This window comes from Dasypus novemcinctus, chromosome 1 (assembly GCF_030445035.2).
Source record: "Dasypus novemcinctus isolate mDasNov1 chromosome 1, mDasNov1.1.hap2, whole genome shotgun sequence".
In the NCBI taxonomy this organism is placed as follows: Eukaryota; Metazoa; Chordata; class Mammalia; order Cingulata; family Dasypodidae; genus Dasypus; species Dasypus novemcinctus.
In genome coordinates, this window is record NC_080673.1 from 40,397,025 (window position 1) to 40,420,556 (window position 23,532).

General features: G+C 37.8%; 1 protein-coding gene and 1 pseudogene across 2 annotated transcripts in view; one reads left to right on the forward strand and one right to left on the reverse strand.

The window, feature by feature from the left end:
* Window positions 1-23,532, forward strand: part of TIGD4 (tigger transposable element derived 4) — a 60,425-nt gene that overhangs the window by 3,186 nt on the left and 33,707 nt on the right. Inside the window, exons 2-4 of one of the 2 annotated variants that reach the window (XR_011648534.1) lie at window positions 4,659-4,730; window positions 4,896-8,527; window positions 17,698-17,789. Coding sequence is in view for 1 of the 2 variants with exons in the window: in XM_058281033.2 (XP_058137016.1) it covers window positions 5,446-6,984 (1,539 nt within the window). In the remaining variant the exon portion in view is untranslated. Of the gene's footprint in view, window positions 1-4,658; window positions 4,731-4,895; window positions 8,614-17,697; window positions 17,790-23,532 lie in introns of those variants that run through there. The other variant, XM_058281033.2, reaches the window with a different exon arrangement.
* Window positions 19,481-19,816, reverse strand: LOC139436933 (small ribosomal subunit protein eS24 pseudogene; annotated as a pseudogene).

Consider the following 23,532-nt stretch of genomic DNA (forward strand, 5'->3'; position numbering starts at 1 on the left):
TAGTAGGTGCATATACAACTTCATTCTTTTATATAGAGACTGTACATGTATACTTGAACTCTGTGTTATGAGGCTCTAAATATCACATATTTCTAAAGGTGGTAGAGTTATGTATTTATTATGATAATTGGGGAAAGCTTCTCTTGTGATCCTTTTTCTCTCTCACTTAGAAACCTTAAATGTCAATTGTATTCTGTTGAATGAAGCCTAATTTCTTATCCTTGCATTCAAGGCTTACCTTTCAGGCCTCAGTCTTCCTTGCCAATGTATAGTTGACCTCAGTCCTACAACCGCAAGGAACTGAATTCTGCAAACAATGTGAAGCAGCTTGGAGGTTGAATCTTCTCCATAGTCTCCAGATAAGAGCTCAACCTAACCATCTTGATCAGCCTTATGAAACCCTAAATAGGGTTTCCACCTGGACAGTGGAACTGTGAGATAATAAATGGATATTGTTTTAAGTCACTAAGGGTGTGGTAATTTGTTATGCCACAATAGAGATGTAATACAATTGTAAGCTAATTATTTTTACATCCATAATTGTTCTTTTTTTTTATGATTTATTTTTTATTTATTTCTCTCTCCTCCCCCGCCCCCACCCCCAGTTGTCTGCTCTCTGAGTCCATTTGTTTGTGTTCTTCTGTGTCTACTTGTATTCTTGTCAGCAGCACTGGGGATCTGTGTCTCTTTTGTTGTGTCATCTTGCTGCATCAGCTTTCCATGTGGGTGGTGCCACTCCTGGGCAGGCTGCACTTTTTTGCGTGGGGCAGCTCTCCTTACGGGGTGTACTCCTTGCACATGGGGCTTCCCTACACATGGGACACCCCTGCGTGGCACGGCATTCTTTGCACGCATCAGCACTGCACTGGGCCAGCTCACCACATGGACCAGGAGGCCCTGGGTTTGAACCCTGGATTTCCCATGTGGTAGGCGGATGCTCTATCCGTTGAGCCACATCCACTTCCCCATAATTATTCTTTTGGAATAAAATCCTAGATCTGAATTAGCTTGATAAAAAGTTATGCACATTTTTATTTTTTGTACCATATTGCTAATTTTTCTTCCTGAACCTGTGTACCAATTTACATGCCATCTAACAATCTATGTTACTGCACCCTGGCATATGCTAGATACTGTAGTGTTGTACTTCCCATGCCCTTTGTTTTTGGCCATTCTGATAAGCAAAAAAATGGTGTATCCTTTTTTAAAGAAGATTTACATTTCTCTTATTCATAGGATTTTTTTTTTTTTTTTTTTAAAGATTTATTTTCATTTATTTAATTCCCCTCCCCTCCCCCGGTTGTCTGTTTTCTGTGTCTTTTTGCTGTGTCTTGTTTCTTTGTCCGCTTCTGTTGTCGTCAGCGGGACGGGAAGTGTGGGCGGCGCCATTCCTCGGCAGGCTGCTCCCTCCTTCGCGCTGGGTGGCTCTCCTTATGGGTGCACTCCTTGCGCGTGGGGCTCCCCTACGCGGGGACACCCCTGTGTAGCACGGCACTCCTTGCGCGCATCAGCACTGCGCATGGGCCAGCTCCATACGGGTCAAGGAGGCCCGGGGCTTGAACCGCGGACCTCCCATGTGGTAGACCGACGCCCTAACCACTGGGCCAAAGTCGGTTTCCCATTATTCATAGGATTGACAGTTGTTTTTATTTGGGGTTCAGTTGGTGAGTCTTTTTTGTGGAATTGCCTATTCTTACTCTTTATCTGTTTTTACTGTTGACATAAGAGAAAGTGTTCCTGGACATGTAGTACAGCATTTCTCAGCTATAATATTTTCAGTGAGCTTGATTAATGAGCTTAATTGAGAGAATGAGTACCTCTGAAAAAAATTAACTTCTGCCATTATTCCTTACAAAAGAATATCCCAAACATTATCCTGTGGGTGAATTAAGAATGTCAGCTTCCTTGATTAGGCAGTATTGATGCCTCATTCTTTCCTAGGGGAAAAAGTCTAGCTTGTATGGTTTGGCATTAGGAATGTGATTGTTTCAGAAATAAAATATGTTGGATCTTCCCATAGAAAATTGTAGCTTTCAGGAAAAAACTATTTTCCTAACTACAGATATCACTATTTTTAGTTTGATCAAGATAATTAGTAATTTTTTATGGATTTTATTGGGAAGAGGTAAGGGAGGAAATTCAGGTTACTTTTTTCTATAATCCTTGTCATTTGAGATGATAGGATTTATTTGACAAATGAAATAAGGTAGGAGAAAGGAATGAAGGAAGTTAAAAAGGAAGAAAGGGAAGGAAGAAGGACGTTAGGAGATTCCTTTTTATTTGAAAAATTAGTTCTTATTACCTATTAATTTCTGAAGGTTGGTATCTTCCCAAGAGCAGATTTAGACTTTTTTAAAATTTTGAAATAATTACAGATTTATAGGAAATTGACCCAAAAAATGTAATACACAGGGAAGGCCTGTGTATGAGTAACATATTTGTGTTAGTTGAATGACCAAATCTTATTTATTTAGAAAGGTCATTTCTCCCTAACATTTGGATATGATTGCTATTTGTGTTCACAGAATTCATAATGGCCTATTCTTCAGTGAAGTCTGATGTTGCTCCCCCCTCCCCTCTCTTTTTTGTAATACTTTGGAAATGCTGACTTAGCTTGGTATAGGATATATAAGTGGTCAGAAGAGGCCCCACCAGTGTGATTCAAGAATGCGGTAATATAGTGAAAAGAATGGTAGACCTGATGTTAGAAAGCCTGGATTGCAGACTGCATTCAACCACATCATAACTGTTAGGTCACTGAAATCCATTTTTGCCTACCTCCTGGGTTATTTCAAATATAGGTAGTAAAGCAATTTGTAAGCACAAGTCCTAGGCTATCCTTGTTATTAAGTCCTGTTTATTGCAACAACAACAAAAACTTATTTCCTTATAATTCCTATGATGAAAAAAACCACTCCTTTGAGTTGGACAACAAAGGAAAACACACCCTTACAAAATGCACTTGTCTTCTGTGAAATCTGGGAGGAGACAGAAGAACTAGAGAGATGGTCTGTCCACACTGCCTGATCTGTTCATCAGATCCACTTGTTGTTATCTTGGCCTGCAGAAGGCCCACAGCCAGTAGATTAGGGAAGCAGAAATGCTGCCTGTGAATGTAGAGGCAAGCCCATGTGGGGGTGTTTTAGTTTGCTAAAGTTGCTGGAAGCAAAATACCAGAAATGAGTAGGCTTTTATAATGCGAATTTATTCGGGTAAAAGCTGAGAGATTCTGTCTCCCCAGAGGTTAGCTTCTGGCAATCCTGGACTCCTGCCACATGGCAAGGCAAGATGGCAACTGATCTCTGCTTTGTCCTCCAGGTTCGTTTTCTCCCTAAGCTCAGTTGTGGGCATTCAGGCATATGGCTAGTCTTTTCCTGGACCTGTCTCTTTAGCTTTGGATTGCTCTACTGATTCCAACCTCTAGCCTTTCTCTTACCCTGTTGGGGTTTCTTTTTCTGTGGCTGTAGGTTATCCTGGAGTCCTTTCTCATACATGGCAGGGTAAAAATGGTGGCTGTCTTTCTCTGTGTTCTGTTTATCTAAGACACTACTAAAAGGATTAGGACCCACCCTGGGACTTGCAATCTAATCAGGGGACTTAACCAAAGTGATCTAATCAAAGTGATCTAATCAAGAGGTCCCTTGACTGAACCTAACCAAAAGGTTACACATAAATAGGTTTTCATGCACAAGAATGGGTTAGCTTAAAAACATAATTTTCTGGGGTCCAAAAAAGACTCAAACCAGGACAGGGGGCTTGTAAATGTTCTCACAGTACTGTTTGTCCTAAGAAGAGCCCTGCTTCAATATATATTTAAGATGGGATTCTTGTTTCTGCTTGCAAGTGGGATTTTGCAAAATTGCTGAATTGTAGATTCATAGAACCAAAGCACATTGGAGAGAAGGTAATGATGAGGAGGTCATAACTATACATTTATTGAGCACTTTTGTAAGGTGCTAAATACTGTGCCAAGTGCTTTATACTCATCTCATTGAATCTTACTAAATGTGCAAAACCCCATGAGGTAGGTGCTATAATTACACATGTTTTACAGATAAGGAAATTGAGGCTTCAAATGGTTAAGTAAACAGTCCAGGGTCACATAAGTACTAAATGGTAGAGTCACTTCTCAATTCAGGTCTGTCTGGCACCAAATTTCACATCCTTACACCATGGTATGTTCTTTATTTTACATATAAGGGAATAGAGTTCCTGAGATATTAAGACCCACTCTTAGTGGAAATCTTTTTCTGCATTATATCCTCTTAAAATTATTCCTGTGCATTTTGCCAAGTATGCCTGGCTTCTGTGCTTTGGGCTCATGTTCAAATTGAAGCAAAAGTTACTGGGTTTTTAAGCATTAGGTAGAATGATATTTAGATTTTTTAAATGGAACTGTCAATCACTTGATTTGATTTTTCAGTGAAGCATTTCCTACAAGACTCCTATAAAGGAGACACTGTCTCCTGTGTGCTATTAAAAGTTGAACCTTGTGACTACCGTCTGACTGTGTTTTTCTTTTAGAGGAGCCAGAGGGGGCAGTCTGTGACTTCATGTAAAAAATAGCCACCAAGCATCTATCCAGTATCATTTTTAGTTCTTTAATTTTGGTAAGCCCACATTTTCAAAACAGATTAAATTTGTCTGATTTCTTTCAGAGGTATATATTGCAAAGCATTCAAAGTCAATTGAGAATTCAAATGTGCAGAGCAGAGGCCCTTCTTCACGAGGTAAGCATTTTCGTAGAAACTTTGGTTATTGTATTTTCAGAAACATGTTTCTATTCTTTTTGTTGTTATTAAGGACATAACTAATTGTAATAAATATTCTTTTATATTCAATTGGCATTTTTTCTAATAGTGCTGCTTTTTAATTTTAAATTTTTTATTTTTAAGAGACAAAAGAAGATACACCATCAAGTCCTAGAAGGATTCTACCATTTTCTTCTTTACCCTGAAGAGCTTTAGAAATTAATGTGTAACATTTTGCATGGGAATTACTGAATGTTTTTTCATCTTACTTCTGAGAACTTCTATGGAGAATTAATAGGAGGTTGAATGCTCACATGGATAAAATGGATCATCTTAAAGGATTGAAGTTCCAGAAATATATCAGCAAGACCGGACAGGTTTGACATATGAGATTTCCATTTTAGCTTGACTTCTGTAACTTAAATAAACTTTAAACTGTGCTACACAAGGTCGTGGGAAGGAAGTTTCTTTTCTAAAATATCCTAGATGCATATAACATTTTTCTTATTCAGATCTTTGAAAAAGTATATTTAGTTATAAATTTCCTGAAGAATAAGACTATTAGACACTTGCCAGCTTTTAATATGTGACGTGGGATAGAAAGCAGCAATCTGTATCACTGGAAAACAAATTTAATTCAAGAAGCAATAATCAGGAGATACAAGGAGAAATCTCTATATAAGCCCTATTTGAGATGGCGGAAGCATCTGAGGATGCCTCAACACTGCCTGTAACAGTAAAGAAAAAGAAAAGTCTGTCAATTGAAGAAAAGATTGACATCATAAATGCAGTGGAAAGTGGCAAGAAAAAAGCAGAGATTGCAGCTGAATACGGAATAAAGAAAAATTCATTGTCATCTATTATGAAGAATAAAGACAAAGTTCTAGAAGCCTTTGAATCTCTGAGATTTGATCCAAAGAGAAAAAGACTGAGAACTGCATTTTATACAGATCTCGAAGAGGCATTAATGAGGTGGTATCGAATTGCTCAGTGTCTAAATGTACCAGTTAACGGTCCAATGTTACGTCTGAAAGCTAATGATTTTGCCCAGAAACTGGGACATAATGATTTTAAGTGCAGTAATGGTTGGCTGGATCGCTTTAAATCCAGGTATGGTTTAGTATTCAGAGCTCAACCTGTAGAAGCTACAGCTACATCAGCAGACCCTTCAACTGTCTGGTGCCAAAATGTACTTCCTTATTATTTAAATGATTATCATCCTAAAAATATTTTTAATATAAAAGAGACTGGGTTGCTTTATAGAATGTTACCTACAAATACATTTGCTTTTAAAGGGGAAACATGCTCAATTGGAAAGTTATGTAAAGACAGAATCACTCTAGTGGTTGGGACAAACATGGATGGCTCAGAGAAACTTCCTTTGCTCATCATTGGAAAAAACAAAAATCCACATTGTTTTAAAGGTGTAAACTCATTGCCTGTGTATTACGAAGCTAATAGAATGGCATGGATGACCTCTGAAGTATTTGAACAATGGATGCGGAAACTTGATGAGAAATTTCAAACCCAGCAACGAAGAGTGGTGATTTTTGTCGATTCTTTCCCTGCACATCCAGAGGTAAAGAATCTAAAGTCCATTGAGTTAGCCTTCTTTCCATCATTTTTATCTTCCAAATTTATAGCTTTGAATCAAGGTGTTATTAAAAGCCTTAAAATCAAATATCGACATTGTCTTATCAAAAAATTTTTAAGCTCTGTTGAAGGTAGCAAAGAATTTACATTTTCCCTACTAGATGCAGTTGATACATTGCATCTCTGTTGGACGACTGTAACCCCAGAGACTATTGTGAAGAGCTATGAAGAGGCAGGATTCACACCCCAAAAGGGAGAGAGTGACACAACAAATGCAGAGACAGACACCAGTCTTGATTTGGTTGCCCATGCTCTGGCAGCAGGAGTAGAATTCCCTGAAGGTTTATCTATAGAAGAGTATGCTGCCCTGGATGATGATTTGGAGACATGTGAAGCAGCCCCAAATGGTGACCCAGTACAGACCAAAGAAAGTAAATCAGATGAGGCTGGATTTTATACTTCTGATGAAGAGGATGATGGTGGATCTGTAGGAACTGAAATCTCTTTGCCATCAAAAAATGATGCACTAGCTGCTTTAGATACGCTTAAAAAATTTCTTAGAAGTCAAGATATGGATAATGTACCTCATAATTCTTTAGCAGACCTCGAAAATTTTATTAACTCTTTAATATGTAAATAGCTATTTAGTGTTCAACGTTTGAAGAACACTAGGTTTTCTTGATTTATTTTACTACATGAGGTATGGAAAGGGAAAATACCATTTAAACATAAAAAATGAAAAATGTGTCATCATTGCAAAAGTCTTTGGTCTGAATACAAAAGCTCCCTAAGTAGATTAAATTAAATAAGTAAATGAAAAATATAAATTTCAATTTAGCAAACTTTTAGAAAATAGAAAGTATATTTCAGAGGCCTTATATATGTAAAAAATAAACATGCTCTAGTTCTCTGATTCATTTAGATGAAATTGATGATTGCTATTTTCTATTGTGTTTTTATTTTAAGTTAAGGTCATGTTCTAGGTAGATATCTAGCCATAGCTTACTTATATTTTTAAAGACATACATACCATATATATTCTATATTCTAATTAGACTAATAAGGAATTGTGTAAAACTACTGAAAATAAAATCTGACCTAACCATACACTAAAATGGTTAAAAATATGTCTTACCAGTTTCAGGGTTTTTTTATCTAAGGTCAAATTAAAGTATTGACCTTAAATTCTATTGTGATTCTATCATGTTTTTTTTTTATCATCTATAACCAGAAAATAATATGGATTCTTCCTAAATATTTGTCTGTATATTTGTGTGCTTCATATAAAAATACACTATTGAAACATTACACTCATGATATTTATATTTTAATAAGCTTACTCTTTAAAAGTAAATATGAAATACACATATTCAGTTTTTTTAAAACTATCATGTGGTTCTTAAGTTATTTTTATGGTTTTACTGGCTCCAGCTTTTAATCTAAAATAATTATTTTCTTGATTTTACAAAATTTTATTTTCAGGAAAAACTGAATGTCCTTTCAGTATATTTTAATGTATTTAATCATTCTCCCACCCCAAAAGGTAGTGGGTAATATTTTGTATACAATTTCTGTTTAAGGAACATTTAGCTGTAGGATACTTTAAAATATTATATGAGATTATTTCGTCTCCATCTATAAAATACTGTTTTTAAATAGTAGAGAAATACAAAAATTGCATCAAATTTTTTCATTGTTAAATTTTAAATATCATGCTTGTTTAACTTGTTAAAGCTAACTTAGAATCCCCTTTGAATAGGATTTTGAAAAAACATTATATAGATTATTTTTATTATGAATTATTAGTCAGATTAGTTTGTCAAGAGAACACACATTTATTGGAAGCACTTATTTTCCACTATTGATTTATTCTGCTTTTGAGAGTAATGGTAGACCTTTTAAAATGCATTAAAATTAAGAAAATTTCTTTTAGAGTGAATATGGATTATTTAAATTAAATTAAAAGTTATTTTATTAATGATCCAATAAAAATTTTTAGTTTGGTAAAATTATGGACTTAAAGGAGTTCTTAAAAGCCCTACCCTGTAACTATCATACCAGGCCTATATTGGACACTGAAATATTTTTTTTCTTTCTTTTTCTTCTTACATGCCATTTTATTATCAATATTTTTTATTAATCATTCAAGATATTCTATGAAGAGTTATCTCCATTTTTTACAGGTAAGAAAATTAAAACCTGAAAAGATAAAATTATTTGGTTAAAAATCCTAGAGATTTACATTAGAAATAAAGTAGTTCCCTGGTCACCTAGTCCTGTGTTCCTCTAACTATATATCATGATGCTTCTTATCTATACTGTTTTTAAAAAAATATTCTGTTGTTTTTTCCCTTGGGTTGAAGGGCCCAAGGGAAAACATTGTTCAGGAAATACACTGGATCCATGCTGATAGCTCTGTCCACACAAGCTGAGAACATGTCTGATTTGCTAATTCTGTACCACTCTTTTAGAAAGGTCCCAGTGTAGTTTTATTGAAAATATTTAAAACAACTTAAATGTTTCAAAGTGCTGACAACACTCATTCTTTTTTTTCCCCTATATGACATGATCCATTCTCTACTATAAGTGCTTCTGAGGCATAATAAATTAAAAGGTGATAAAAAAAAAAAAATAAGGTACTATAGTATAAGGATAAAGAAAAAAGCGTGCTGATTTAAATTCAAGAGATAAACCTTAAATTGTTAATGTACACTCTTCTCTGTAGTTCATAAGACACATAGCGTTAAAGAATTTTTTTAACTTAAATGTTAAAATTCACTTTTCCTAGGATATAGACATGTATACCATGCACCTGATTTATCTTCCCAATGCAGTAAATACAAATACAAAGCTGGGACTAAATATCTCTTGTCTTCTACAAAAACAACTTGACTTAAAATTTGCCTTTTTTAAGTCAAATGTGGCCTTATTTTCACATAATTTTTATAAATTTCCACCTTTTCAACAATGTTTTTTGCATTTCTCTACTTCAAGCAACAAATCTTTCTTTTTTTTTTAAGATTTACTTATTTCTCCCCCTACCCTGTTCCCTCCATTATCTGCTCTCTGTGTCCATTTGTTGTATGTTTTTCTGTGTCTGCTTGTATTTTCATTAGGTGACTCCAGGAACCAATCCTGGGACCTTCCAGAGTGAGAGAGAGGAGATTACTCTTGTGCCACTTCAACTCCAAGTTCTACTACGTCTTCTTATTTTCTCTCCTCTGTGTCTCTTGTTGTGTCATCTTGCTGTGTCAGCTCTCAGTGTCGGCCAGCATTCCTGCACAGGGTGGCTTTCCCGCTCTGGGTAGCATTGAGGTGGCATCCCAGCATGGGCTGGCATTCCGCATGGGCCAGCTTGCCACATGGGCCAGCTTGCCCTCACCAGGAGGCCCTGGGTATCGACCTCCTATATGGTAGACGGGAGCTCATTGGTTGAGCCACACCCGTTTCCCAAGCAACAAATCTTGCTTTGAATTTGGGACATTGTTTCACTCTCGATGGCTACAGAACTACTAATGTAAGGTTTGGTTCAGGATAAAGTAGGACAAAGATTAAATCACGGCCTGGCTTCTCATTTGATTGAAATCAAATCTCAGACCTCCCTTTCGCCGTATACAAAGCAGAAAAATTAGAAATGGGAAGAAGGGAGGGGAGTGGGGTTGGGGGAGAACATCCTAAGCAACCACCTCAGATGGCAGGAGAAGCCCTTGTCAATTGCTGGTTCAGTCAGGACCCCAGCTCCATGGAGACTGGCAGAGAGGTTTTCCCCTTAGGAGAGGTAGAGCCACACACATACCCTCATGTTCAGAGTGGGGGTAAGTGGGACCTTTTGGGGCACCAGGAGCTACCTGAGCTAAGTACCACATGGCATAAGGCAACCAGGAAGCTACATTGGGTTGCTGAGAGGTGATCAGACCACCACCACCACGGAAGACAAAGGCCTAGGTAGAGGGCCCTAGTGCCCACACAATCTGTTCTCAGAAAAAGTTGCATTTGATGGAATGAATTAAACCTAGCCCTATTTCTGTGCTACTTTGTGAACAGTATTTTATTTCTCTGAGTCTCAGATTCCTCCATTGACAAAATGAGACTGATAATACGTCATTGGAATTTATTTTGAGGATGAGACAAAATTTTGCATGTGAATGCATTTAGTAAAATCTAAAGTGTTCCCCAACTCTAAAGAATAATTAGAAAAGAGTCTCCATGTTACTCCTTCCCAATATAATGCCCAGATATTAACATTGTGATCACTTAACATCAGTGACTATTTTCTTGTTGCCATTCTTCTGTTCAATAAAATAGGAAAGCAAACATTTGTAGGAATATGCAATTTATTTTAGAGTTTAAAAACTATTTTCATTCTAAATAGGGAGTAAGATGACTTAGAACCCTTTATTTTTCCTGAATTGGTCCTCATGCGCAGCAATACAATAAAATAAACGCTCCTCACTAAGTAGCCCTTTCTGTTGCTATGTTGGCTAATTCAGGTGTCCTATTTCCTTAGGCTGTGATTTAGTTGTGAAACTAGGGTAACCCCAGGTCAGTGATAAATGCACTACCTATTATAGTGTCAATAAAGGTGTTGACAAATTAATCAATTGAATTTTCAGTTTGTGGTAAACTAAAAGGGCATGCATATTTCAGAACTTGTTAATCAACTGTAGCTATTATCAAAGACTTTGAAGTTTATGAAACTAAAAGAAATGGGAGCACACTTCATGTATAAATAAATGGGAAGACTCACTATGTAAGTGTCAGCTTTCTCCAAATTAATCACTATCACAATCTCAGTATAGGTTTATTTAAAACTTTGTAAAATAATTCTGATTTTCATCAGGAAGAAAGTGAATCAATACCTAGGAAAATTCTTAAAAATAAAAATAATTTGGAAAGATTTGACCCAGCAGATATCAAAACAATAGGTGTTGATAAGAGAATTGATACATCAGTCAAAGGAATAATATGATTCCTAGAAAGAGACCCAATAATTTAGTATTTGATAAAGGGGATTTTTAATCAGTGGTAGAAAGAAAAATTGTTTAGGGATTGGTATTCAGACAACTGGTTAACAATATGGGATTTTAAAAAAAAATGTCTTATACCAAAATGAATTCTGGAAAGATTAAACTCTTGAAGGAATTAAGGAAGCAAATAAATAAATAAATAAAATGGCAACTGTTAGGAAAAAATAGTAAATATTTAAATAATCCTGCAGTAGGGAAAATATTTTTAAAAGTATGGCACTCAAGATGAATAGAGTTGTGTACAAACATTACTAGCAGTTACTGAAAGCATGAAAATATTTTGAACATCACTAGAAATATCAAAGAAATACAAGCAGAACAAGGGTGCATCTTGTTTTTTTTGGCCTGTTACATTGGCCAAGATATTTAAAAGTCATAATACCAAATATAGACAAGAACAAAGGGAAGTGGGGAGGATACTGTTGTTGGAAATATAAATTAGAAAACATTGTAATTACAGAAGTTACAATGAAGATAGACATTATCCTAAAATATTTTGCATATGTTACTTCAGAATAACTCAAACTATTATCATCCCCTTGGGAAACGGACTTTGGCCCAGTGGTTAGGGCGTCCGTCTACCACATGGGAGGTCCGCGGTTCAAAACCCAGGCCTCCTTGACCCGTGTGGAGCTGGCCATGCGCAGCGCTGATGCGCGCAAGGAGTGCCGTGCCACGCAAGGGTGTCCCCTGCGTGGGGGAGCCCCACGCGCAAGGAGTGCGCCCGTGAGGAAAGCCGCCCAGCGTGAAAAGAAAAAGCAGCCTGCCCAGGAATGGCGCCGCCCACACTTCCAGTGCCGCTGACGACAACAGAAGCGGACAAAGAAACAAGACGCAGCAAATAGACACCAAGAACAGACAACCAGGGGAGGGGGGGGGAATTAAATAAATAAATAAATCTTTAAAAAAAAAAAAAAAAACAACTATTATCATCCCCATTTTACTGATGAGGAAATGTAAGTATAGCTACAGAACTAGGATTCAAACCCAGATAATATGATTCCAGAACTTAAAAATATGTATGCCTTTTATAAATTTATCCTAACAAAACCGGAGACATTAAGGAAATTTGTTGTAGTGTTTACAGGTACAAAGCCACTCATCCAAAACCCTGAGGGCAAATGTGTTTTCAGGATTCAGAATTTCTCAGATTTGAAAAGGATAATATATGCATACAGTCTATATTATATAACATCCCCATGGGGCACTAGGGCAGTACCCCATAATCAAACAATAATTTTGCCTGAAGAGCATATTTTCTATGGAACTAACATCTCTTCCTGTGATTCTCCTTGCTAATCATCTTACTGACACCACAGGGCCAGAAAATTTCTTGCCAAGTGAAACAGGAACTATATAGCATAATATTGAATTGGTGAAAAACTAGACTTACTGGCTTGACATGCTAAAAATTACATGTTTACCTTCATGCATTAGCCCAAGTTGAGCCCAAAGAATTTTTCTTCCTCAATCAGAGGACTCGGTATCAGGGAGAAAAAGACAATAGCAGCTCCAGTTTCACTCCACTTTTACTTTTGACTCTAAGTTGTCAATTCCAAACAAGATTGTGGCTTTTTTGAAGAGTGGGACTGTTGTATAATTCCTGTATATCTCTCCAACAGTTCCTGTTGTAGTTTGTTAGCTGCTAAAACAAATTCCAATAAGTTGTTTTAACAACAGGAATTTTTTGGGAATATTTCAGGTCTAGAAAGCTTGCTTCCCCTAGGGGTCAGTATCTTCTGGCTGGCCAGCAATCTTTGGGGTTTCTTAGCTTTTCCATCACATGGCAATGCACCTGGCAATGTCTTTACCTTTCTCTTTTTGGTTGCATTGACTGATTCAGTTGGACCACACCTTAACTGAAATAACTCATCAAAAGTTCCTAGTTACAATGAGTTCACACCCACAGGCATGGATTAAGATCACGGACATGTTTTTCTGGGGAACATAACTCCAGTACTTATTAAATATGTAGCATGTAGATATGACTAAATATTTGCTCATTTGAGAAACTAAATGAAAATTTATGGATAGTATTGTTCCCTGTATTAAGACTAAAGACCAGGCTTTCATTTGTTTTGTTTCCCCCTAACTTCCTCTTTATAAACTACTGAACTTTCCTTGTTAACACAAAGTCACTGCCTGCGTTTTTGGTTGGTACCACATTTTGTTTCCTATATTGCAAAATAGCTCAGCATAGAGGTAGGAAATATTTCCATGTCACTACCTGCTCCAATGAGGAATCACCCCTAAAAAAGATCCAGAAGTGCATCTCTCAACTCTTGGAGTGGTTTGCAGAGAGATATTTGCCCTACCTCTACACTCTAAAAGGAGTATCTAGAGTGGGTGTAGCTCAATTGTTGAGCACCTGCTTCCTATGTATGAAGTCCTGGGTTCAATGCCTGGTACCAGGCGGCAGACTTGGCCCAGTGGTTAGGGCGTCCATCTACCACATGGGAGGTCCGTGGTTCAAACCCTGGGCCTCTTTGACCCGTGTGGCGCTGACCCATGCACAGTGCTGATGCACACAAGGAGTGCCCTGCCACAGAGGGGTGTCCCCCACTTAGGGGAGCCCCACGCGCAAGGAGTGCGCCCCATAAGGAGAGCTGCCCAGCGCGAAAGAAAGTGCAGCCTGCCCAGGAATGGTGCCGCACACACGGAGAGCTGACACAACAAGATGACTCAACAAAAAGAGATACAGATTCCCGTGCCGCTGACAACAGCAAAAGCAGACAAAGAAGACGCAGCAAATGGACACAGAGAACAGACAACCGCGGTGGGGGGGGGAGGGGAGAGAAATAAATAAATAAATAAATCTTAAAAAAAAAAAAAGCCTGGTACCTTCTCAAAGATAAAGGGAGTATCTAAGAGAATTTCATATTGTTCCTATAATCATAATTGTTACAAAATAAATAAGGAAACATGTAACAAAAAAAGAGTCAGACCTATGCACTGCAAACTACGTTAATTTCTTATGATTATTGTATCATTGGCTTTAAACAATTGTTTGGAAAAAGAAGACTCAGGTATAATATCACAGAATAATCATTAATCTGATCTACTCTAATTTATTTAAAAATTTTAATTAAAAAGTACGCAAAGCATATACTATGCAAATACCTATCTACCTTCTCAATGTTAATATTATCATGTTTGGATCAGTTTTACATACATGTCTTTTACTTTTCTTGTTTATTTTGTAGTTTAGTTGCTGCTGTGAATGAGATATTTTCCCTTTTGAATTATCTCATTACTACTAGTATAGAGAAAAATTCATGATTTTTGGCTATTTATTTAGTACCTAATCACATTACCAAATTTTGTATTAATTCAAGTTCTCATTAATTCACATTTGCTTTCTACTGTACAATCATATCATTTACAAATACATATTATTTAATATGCTTGCTTCTTTTATTTGTACTAGTTATTTTCTTTCTCTTCTTTCTACATGAAGGCCAAGAAAATATTCTTCTGTATTTTCTTCTATTAGTTTCAAAGTTTTGTTTTCACATTTAGATTTATTTTGGTATATGGTGTGAAGCAAGTTGCTAATCTTATTTTACCTACATGGAAAGTCACCACCATATATAGACTCTTTTATAATGCCATGTCTAATACATAACAAGACCTACATCCAGAGGTCTTGCTGGGGAAGAATTCAAATCCTGTGATGAATAATTACCAAAAAGAAATTAAGTTTTAAACCAAAACACACTGAGATATATTGAAGTATAAAAATTGTTTGTTTTCTGCTACTAAAAGAAATGGAGGCTTGTGAGCAAGTAACATTTCTTTTTTTTAAGGATATTAATGCATTCCTGCATTGTTGTATGTACAATTTATATCTACTGCAAGGCTAATAACTTTTTACAGCATCTTTGTATTCTTAGGCTCTGGAATTTTAGCTTTGTATCTTTTTCTTCCAAATTTGGTCATGGTCCTCGAGAATCAAATATTCCATAAAAGAAATCATACTAAATCCTAGGAAGTTCAGATTGATCATACCTAATTTGTTTTAGTACTTGAGGTATTTTCACAAATAGAGTTTATTCAAGCCTAATTACTATACATATTTTAGTGAGAACAAATGAGTGTATTCAGCTAGGCCCTACTGTACTCACTGTGCTAGGCCCTGAGGATTTAATGATGAGAGTAGGGGGAAAAAAATTCCTGCCCTCTTGAAAGTGACAGTTATCACTCAGTAATGATAAAAATAAATATGAAGTTGCAACTATGTTAAATACTCTGAAGGAGTTGTACCCATTCAAATTGTATATTTTGGGAATTTGACCTAATCTCAAAGTCAGGGAAAGATTCACGGAAGAAATATGACGGCTAAGACTTGAACCATAAATAGGGGAAAGAGAAGAGCATTCTGGGCAAAGGCTCTGGAAAAGAGGAAACCTGAGTTGGTTAAAGAAATGAAAGAAAGCATCTAGAGTGAGGGTATGTGTGGTGAGGTAAGTAGAAGCCAGGCCTTGCATGGACAGGCCCATAGTTAGGACAAGATAAGCATTAGCTATTTTATTTAAAGGAACAGATAATAGGGGGAAAAGAGGAAGTCTTCCCATCTTCATTTCCCACCAACCTGGATCATTAGAAGAATAGTGGGACTTGGGACATAGGCAAATGTTAGAGAGAAAACTTGAGGAAAACAGAGTTTTCTTCCTAAGATTAAGCAATGAAGGGAGATGCCCCAAGGGCAGAGAGATCAATGGGGTGGCATAATGAGGAAGATTATAGCCAATGTCACTGAAAGGGGCATTATTTGAAGATTAAGAAAATAGGGGAGCTGATTTGGCTATGCAGATGGCTTCGCCCCCACTGGAACGAATCTTGGAATGAGCAGTATCTATTGCCTGAGCCTGTGCCTGCCTCATCCCTCTTTCCTCCTCAAGGTATCCCTGGGGAGGACCTCCTTTGACAGCAGCCAGTACTTTCCCTAATAACCACCTTGCAGAAACGATTCTAATCTAAGCAGATCTTGTCCACTTACCCCCTGTGGGCAACCTGCCTTTTACCCATCAAGAGGACAGTGGGGCCCTGGACACCTCGAGAGATTGCAGGGAAGGGAAATCCTCCCATACCCCAACTTGAAGGTGGACCTCGTCTGAGCCAATTTAAGGCCCCTCTCACTACCCGCCCCCCCCCACTCACAGTAATGAAACCATTTCTTTTATGCAAATATAAATTAGAACCAAGAAAACAGGAGTGTATATATGGAACAAATAGATAAGGTGATACTATAAGCCATATTTCTTCACAAAATCAATAAAATAGATTTTAACAGTCTCATGTTAATATTCTTGGTTCCCTCTCTGCCTCTTCGCTATAAATGTGTGAATATAGTGTGAAATAGTGAAGGACAGAATGAATCATAACCAGGCTTCCCCTAATTCTCTCTTTTGAGGTGTGGTTTGCCATGGAGCAGAATTATGTAGGCCTATGCTCTCAAGCAGACCTCATTGAGAATTTCCATCCTACTTAGAGGATAAAATATCTTCAAATCTGTTGAATAAGAAGTAAGTAATAGTCTGCCTGAAAGCTTTTTATCAACCCTCAAAAGATGATCTGAATGCACCTGAGGGGGAAAAAATATAAAAAAGGCTAAATTTTAAGAGACGTTCCCCCTTTCTTTTTTATAGTATAGTAACAAGATGCATTTATCTGTATGACAGGCATAAGGTGCCAGGTATCAAGAAAAGAATAAAAAGGTTTTATACGTTAGAACATGAGAAACAAAGCAGATAAGTTTCTCTAATTTTTAATTTTGATATTTTCTCTTGGTATTTTCATCATATTGTGCAACTAACCTTAGCATAAAAGATAAAAATTGTAATTTAGAACTATTTGCTACCATTTCCAAATTCTGCTATCACTTTCTCAGCTGGAGTGCTCTAGAAACACATTAAGCAGGAGTCTTTAAAATTACTTTCATCAAAAGTTTATTTTTCTTCTCTTCTCATACTGCTCCATTTCTACCCAGTATAACTGGTAAGAAGCAAGACTTTTTTAAAAAGTATCTTTATTTTATTTAATGCTCCTAGTTAAAAAATGGTTCTTTTAACTTTTATTTTCTGTAAGAAATTTTCCCACAAATTCGGACAACTTTTCTTTCTACAATGTATGAATAGACACACAGTGCTGAGCTGTTGAAAACTTCTTTCCATCTGGGCAAGGTAGAGTTCCTAATTAACTGCCCAGAGAATTGTTTTATTGTGTGGGAATCAGTTAAATGTTTCTAGTTGTTTTTTTCTAGAGAGATAATATGACTTTCTTAATCAAGCAAACTAAAAAGCTAACACTTTTTTATGACTTTGCAGCTCTCTGCCTTTGAGGACTCCAGATGTTCAACGCTCTTAAAAGCAACTCTAGGAAGCCTTGTCAAGTTTCCATGGGCCCCTGGGATCCTTAAGTAAGTTTAGCTTTGAATGCTGCCCATGTTTTTCATTTCTTGTTTAACTTTGAAACTGTTAAGAGTTCTTTGTTTACTTTGAAATGAATGAAAAATGCTTCAGAGCTTGAGAAATGTACATGGAATAAAGGTAATTTGAAAGTATTTCCACCTCTCCTATTAAACTGCAAACAGGGATGGGAAAAAATGTGTAAGAGAAGGAAAATGTTTTTTAATCTCTTTTGAGTCACATCCCCCAAATTTCCTTAAAATTTCAAGAGATTCACTGATTGAGATTTTGCTTCATAGGTTTTCATTTTTCAAAATGTTAAGAACAAAACACCAGTCTTTGAGGAAATTAAACCAGTACCTTACATCTGACCTCCCTTCATTGTTACCAATATATATTTAAGGAGATTTTAATAGAATGTTTTTTCTAAACTTGTATTTGAAATAGCTATATTGCATACAAGTTAAAGGAATTTAGTCTTTTGCACATTATTTTTAGCTTTCTTCTTTGCACATTATTTTTAACAGCTTACTCATGTATTTTTACAAGGAATTAACTTCTCTTGCCAATTAACAAATAGAACTCATTTATCTGAGGTCTTGTGCTCAATAGAAATACAGAGTCTGGAATTAGTACCAGGCTGAATCTCCTTAACCAGGACTCGTTCATTGTGACATTCTCTGATATTGTCATCTAGTAAAGCATCAGAAGCAAAAATTAAAAACTGAAGATTATAAATCCCAACCTAACCTCCAAGCAATGACATGTTTTCTCTTCTCAGAGTTAATAGTGATTCAATTTCATAATCATCATTATTGATTGATCCATTTCTGAACTGACTTAAGAACTGTCACATAAGAGGAGAATACTATATTGAGGGCCTTCTCTGCCTATGCATTGTGTTAGGTACTGAGGAAGGATATAGAGGGATTAAAGAGCTGTTCTCTGTCTTGGATTTTACCAACTAGATGGGAAGACATGATAAATACACTGGATGATAAAATCCATTAATATGCTAAGTTTAAAGTCAGCGTGACAAAAGAATTCCGGGAGTTCAGAGAAGAGGTTGGTGTATGCTGCTGTAGTTCAAGGAAGGCTTCATGAAAAGGGTCTAGACCTGGACAGGTAAAATGCAGGGGTAATAAATTCAGATGCAGAAAACCTGGCAAAGAAACAGAGGCTGGAATGAACAGGTATTTTTTAAAAATTCCCAAATGTTTTTAAAATATATGTTTTTTTTCCTTTGGCTTTTATACGGAAGAAATAATAGTATGCATTTATAGTATTCCCAAATGTAGACTACAGAAGATGGGTCCATTATTCATCTAGGGATTATGTGCATCGTAACAAAACTTCCTCCCTTCCCCCTTGATCACCTACTGTTCCAATGAGAAAATGCCCTTTACTCCAAGTATGTGTCCAGTCTTTACAAAGCCTCTGGACTGAACTGTCACCTTGCTATTTCACCTCCAAGATTCAGGTCTTATGCCTAGATATCCTAAATGAGTGAGTCTGATAGAATTTTTGGTATTTTTCCAGCTAATTCAATCACTTAGCTTTTAGAATTTTTTTAAAAAGTCTTTATACTTTAATTAATCCTCTGGTGAAAAACCTGCACAATCACCAATCAAATCACTGAAGAATCTTTACTCCTCCTCTTTGCCAGCACCAACATTGGCCTTTGCAGTCCCCTTGCCTTTCTTCATTCTGTTCTTGCATTCTTTTCACTGTTTTCTTGAGGTCTTTTTCTTCTTTTGCAGGTCATGTCTTGCAAGTTAATGTTTGGGTTCATTTTTCTTTGCATAATCCAAGGAATCATGCCAAAGCCAGTTGTCTTGCCACCACCAAAATGGGTTCTGAATTCAAATACAAAGATAACATCAGGCGCAGTCTTGTACATTTTGGCCAGTTTTTCCAGAATTTCTGTCTTAGGTACTGTTGCCTTCCCAGGGTGAAGAACATCAATGACCATTTGTTTCCACTGAAGGAGTCTGTTGGTCATGAACTTCCTGGTCCAGATAGTTCCAGCGTCATTCATGATGGCTGGTGATCTTCAGGCAGCCAGGGAGGAAAAGCTAGAATTTTTTGTGTTTTCAGGTTGTTCTGTATCTCTAGCCACTTGTGGGTCCTAATCACTACTTATTGGCTATGGTGATAATTAGACAAACTTTTAATTTTAATTTAATTTTTATTTTTTTAAAGATTTATTTATTTTTTAAATTTCTCTCCTCTTCCCCGCCATTGTCTGCTCTCTGTGTCCATTCGCTATGTGTTCTTCTGTGCCTGCTTGCATTCTTGTCATGCAGCACCAGGAAACTGTTGCTTTTTTTTGGTTGCGTCGTCTTGCTGCGTCAGCTCTCCATGCGTGCAGTGCCACTCCTGGGCAGGTTGCACTTTTTTCACATGTGGTGGCTTTCCTTACAGGGGCGCGCTCCTTGCACATGGAGCACCCCTATGCAGGGGCACCCCTGCGTGGCATAGCACTCCTTGCATGCAGCAGCACTGCGCATGGGCCAGCTCACCACACGGGCCATGAGGCCCTGGGTATCGAACCCTGGACCCTCCATATGGTAGACGGACACTCTATCAGTTGAGCCACATCTGCTTCCCAAGACAAACTTTTTAAAAGATTAAAATAATGATAGTCAAGAAAAAGTTAGACAGGACTGAACTCATACTTCTGCGAGATATATGAGGTGGGGTTGGATGAAAGGATCAAGCAGGAAATAAACAGAATCCAGAAGAGCACTGAGGTTTAAAAAAAATTATTTTGGGAGCTAGAAGTTTATATTAAGCATTTTAAGGAGTGGCTCGATAGTAATATGGCTCATGTTACTTCTAGTTCCTTGTCACAGCGGCGACAAGTTGACTAACAAGGCGCAAGCTTCTGTCTGCTCAAAAGAGTTTGAAGAAGGAGCAAATCACCGTTCCACTAAAACTAACATTTAGTTTACTTTCCAGTAATTCAGTTTCATGGTAAATTTACCATTAACCAACTTAAATGTAAGTACAAAAGTTATTCTAAGTAATGTACATGAAACTAGTTCCCATTCCTGCCCGCAAATCTAAACCATTAAAACCTAAGGCTCCACTTAAGGCAGGTTCATGTTATTTTTACCCTTCCCCCTCCCCCTCCTCCCTCCCCTCCTCAGGAGGAAAATGAAGCATCTACCATGAGTCAGGTGCTGGGTTAGACGGTTTCCTAATTGTCATTTCATTCATTCATTCATTCAACACATATTTATGTAGCACTGCTGTATCCCTGTGTACCATTCTAGGCATGAGGCATACAGCAGTGAAATAAAACAACATAGTCCTGTAAAGGGGCTTTATTAGCGCCATTATTACCAGTGCAAAACTGTGTGCTCCCACGGCACTCTGTACTTCCCGGCCCCTTTTCTTAATGTGTTTTAGTCTAGCTCCTCAGAGGGGTTATAACTTCTGTGAGGGATGAGGCCACACTCACCTTCTTCAGCATTGTATCCTCAGCATTTCACAGATTCCTGGCACTTTGTAGGACCTCAATGAATAATTAAATGAAAAAATTATTCTGGATCTGAACTGAAGAGGTAGGAGTAGAAAAACTTGGAGCTCTGTGTATTTAGAAAGGACTTCTGGAAATTCCTATGCTAAGAATGTGGATATTTTCGTATTGCCGTAAGTGCTGCACGAGTGTTGTGAAATGTACTTCTTAAGTTGACTCTGAAACCAGCCCAGCTCCAAGGTCACACTGGAAGTACTCAGAATATCTCCTCTGATCACTTTCCATTAAGGAACTGCACGTGACAGCTTGACCCTGATAGTTCATGGCTCTAATGATGAAGGTTTATGTCCAGACTGGGGATTCAGGAACAGATGGGACAGGTGCTCTCTTTCAAGAATTCTTTAAAAAATCTTTGGACTAGGTCTCTGAAGTGTACATTAGCTTGGAAGAGACTGAGAGGGAAGCCAAGCAGGGTTGTATTATTGAGCCTGGTTAGGGCACACGAGTGTCTTTGTCAGTTTCAGAAGGGTCAGTGAGTATCCTCTTCATTGAAAAAAAAAACCATACATTGCAAGGAGATGAAATGACATTGAGAATGAAATGAAATGTCATCCACAGTGAAATGAAATGTCTGGGAAAGGGAACGGGGGTATACAAGAATGATAGAGTTGACAGTCATGGGCAGACAGCCGTTTAGCATAAGTTAATTTACTGGCCAGCTCAGTCCAAAAGGATGCTTATATCTGACTGCACTGTGATATATTAGAGTCTGACATGATTGTGGGAGGGGTGAGGGGGAAAAGGCCATTTCCAAGGATTTAATATATTGTACGCAAGAAGAAATTAAGTGTTTTTCATCTTTTTCGGACTTCTGTTATCCTTGGAAGGCAGGACACAGGCAGTTCTGATATATCAAGTTAGACTACAAATCTCCATGGAGGTGGATAAATGATTTCATTTGGAATCAGCCAGAGATATGCATATTCCTCCCCTCCCTTCCATGTATGGAAGTATGTGATTAACTTTCCATGGGTGTCAATTAGAAAGCAAGCATACATATTACATATGTACATATTAAATACCTTCTGTTGGATATTGGGAAATAAGGCCTCTGGTTGTCATTCAAACAACATTTAAAATGCAAAGATGATTATGATCCTTCTAGATGTTTGAAATCTCCAGAAAGATCAAAAGACAATTAAGGGATGTGGCTGTGGCTCAAGTGATAAGGCCTCTGCCTACCCTACAGGGTTCAATCCCTGGGGCCTCCTAGCGAAAAAGGAGAGAAAATGTACCCACATGGTGAGCTAGTGCCTGCGTGGCAAGCCGAGTGCCTGCGTGGTGAGCCAAGTGCCCTCATTGTGAACCGAGTGCCCACGTGAATGCCCACGTGCTGAAAAAGTGCCCACAGAGCAAGCCAGTGCCTGCACAGTGAGCTGAGTGCATACGTAAGTGCCTGCGTGGCGAGCCGAGTGCCTCTGGTGTGAGCCAGTACCCACGCAGTGAGCCTGTGCCCATGTGGTGAGCTGAATGCCTGTGCAGTAAGCCAGTACCCATGCAAGTGAGTCATGCAGCAAGATGATGACGCAACAGAAGAGTGACAAAGAGGAGAGTCAAGGTGAAGCACAGCAGAGACCAGGAACTGAGGTGGCACAATTGAAGTGAACCTCTCTCCACATCAGAGGTCCTGAGGATTAAATCCCAGTGAATCCTAGAGGAGAAAGACAAGAAGACAAAAAGAGAAGTAGATACAGAAAATAATACAGCGAATGGACACTGGCAGCAAAAAACAACAGGGAGGGAGAGGTGGAGGAGGAGGGAAAAAAAAGACAATTACGTGCTTTTCTAAACATAAGCAGGTGACAGAAACAATTCCTATTCAGGCATCTGTAACTATTGCCTTTTCTCCTTAAGTGTATAAGGAGGGAAACCCCAAAACCATTGCAAAAAAGAAATATCAAGTAGGTAATGAAGATAAACCATAAGTGGACTGTAAGCCACTCCCTTTGGAGTTCCTTGGATAGAGGAACTCGCTGCTTCTTTTAAACAAGCTGGGTGAGAGTTTCTATCTGAAAGAAGGTCCTGGTTTTGTGTCATTCAAAAGCAAAAGTCCAGGAAGTGGAAGTGGCTCAATGACAGAATGTCCACCTACCGTATAGGAAGTCCAGTGTTCGGTACCCAGGGCCTCCTGACCCGTGTGGTGAGCTGGCCCACATGCAGTGCTGCCGCATGCAAGGAGTGCTGTGCCACACAGGGATGTCACCCATGTA